At 34.5% G+C, this 1,418-nt stretch overlaps 1 protein-coding gene across 1 annotated transcript; it reads right to left on the bottom strand.

The window, feature by feature from the left end:
• Positions 1-813: 813 nt before the first annotated feature.
• On the bottom strand, positions 814-1,062 carry BDZ83DRAFT_553633 (uncharacterized protein; the record flags this gene model as incomplete). Its single annotated transcript, XM_060503506.1, has 1 exon — positions 814-1,062. A coding segment is annotated over one exon (249 nt), but the record flags the coding sequence as incomplete, so codon positions are not given.
• Between the last annotated feature and the right edge of the window lie 356 nt (positions 1,063-1,418).

The following is a 1,418-nucleotide window of genomic DNA, read 5'->3' as shown; positions in this document are numbered from 1 at the left end:
TTAATTAATTTTAATAACCTATTTAATAAACTAAAGAGTATTACTAAACTACTTTATTATAAAATAAAAGGGTTACTAAGACTATTTATTAAAAAGAGAGGGGTTATACTCTAAAAGAAGTTATAAAAGGGTAGTCCGCTAAGTTTTCGTTATACCCTTAGAAAAATAATAAATAAAGTATAATATAGGCTCTATATTAAAGTAATCGTTTATAAAAGGTCGTATATTTTATAATATATTAACTAAAAGCTTAATAATAAAGTCGCGCTACCCTTTAAAATTATTAACTTTATAAAATTAACTAACGCTAAAACGATTACTTTTTAAAAAAAAAAAAATAATAATTAGCTAGATAATAATAAAAGGCCGTAATTAATTAATAGTCACTTTTATAAAAAGGGAAGTCTTTTAATAAAAGTATTACTTTAAAATTAGCTTTAAAGAACGTCTCTAACCCTAATTATAAAAGCTATTATAAATAAATACTATAAATTAGATTTCGAGGCTTAATAATATAACCTAGGTATAAAGGGAGTAAAAAAATAAAAACTTAGGATATTTTATTAATATTTAATAGAATTTAACTATACTAATAAATTTTTTTTAAACTAATTAAAGAGTTAAATAGCGACGCCGGTATAAGAGCGACGCCGGTATATTAATTTATAACGCCGGTATATTAATTCCTTTTATAAATATAGTTTTAAAGAAGCTATTTACGATTAAGATATTATTTATTTAGCCTTTATAGCTTTAACTTTTATTAATATACTTACTATAACTAGCTAGCCGTAATAGTTTTCTTTTAATATTAATATCGTTGGCCGTCCTTGTGATGTAATCTTGGATTATTTCGCAGTTACAACCGCCGTGCTCGAGAATCTGCGTCCTTAGCGAGAGTACTTCGTTTTTGAGCGTCGTAATATATGTATAGAGATGAAGTCGGTCTTGTGTAAGCTGTCTCTCCTTTGCAGTAAGGTTGATCTCGTATTGTTTCGTCTTCTCTCGGCTTCGTTTGGCGGCAGCTCGGTTCTTGACGCGATATGGAGCCTTCTGATATGGCTTGGCATCGCTGGCACCCTCGCCCGAAACTGCATCGTTCCCTTGCCCAGTATTTCTCACTGTTGGAACACTATCACTTCCGCTGTTCGCACTGGTCTTCTTTACAGCCTGCTCCAAGGTCTGACCAGCGCAGAACCTTCGATCGGTCGGCTTGTTCGTCACTTTATGCATCTTATCTGAGGCTGGCTTTCGTCTGGGTGTTTGCTTAGAGCGAGACTGGCTTTCCGGGAGTTGCTGCCATCCTGGAGTCGTGCAAGGTGTCCCCATGGGTTGAAGCCATTGCTGGGGCAGTTCGAATGCCGTGAGCTCACCGGGTTGTACATCTCGCCGCGGATATGAGGCCCAACTTTTGGACT

The sequence above is a fragment of the Colletotrichum acutatum genome, assembly GCF_030867785.1.
Source record: "Colletotrichum acutatum strain CBS 112980 chromosome Unknown BDZ83scaffold_232, whole genome shotgun sequence".
Classification (NCBI taxonomy): domain Eukaryota; kingdom Fungi; phylum Ascomycota; class Sordariomycetes; order Glomerellales; family Glomerellaceae; genus Colletotrichum; species Colletotrichum acutatum.
The sequence above is the reverse complement of the archived record's forward strand: the minus strand, read 5'-3'. Positions and strand labels throughout refer to the sequence as shown.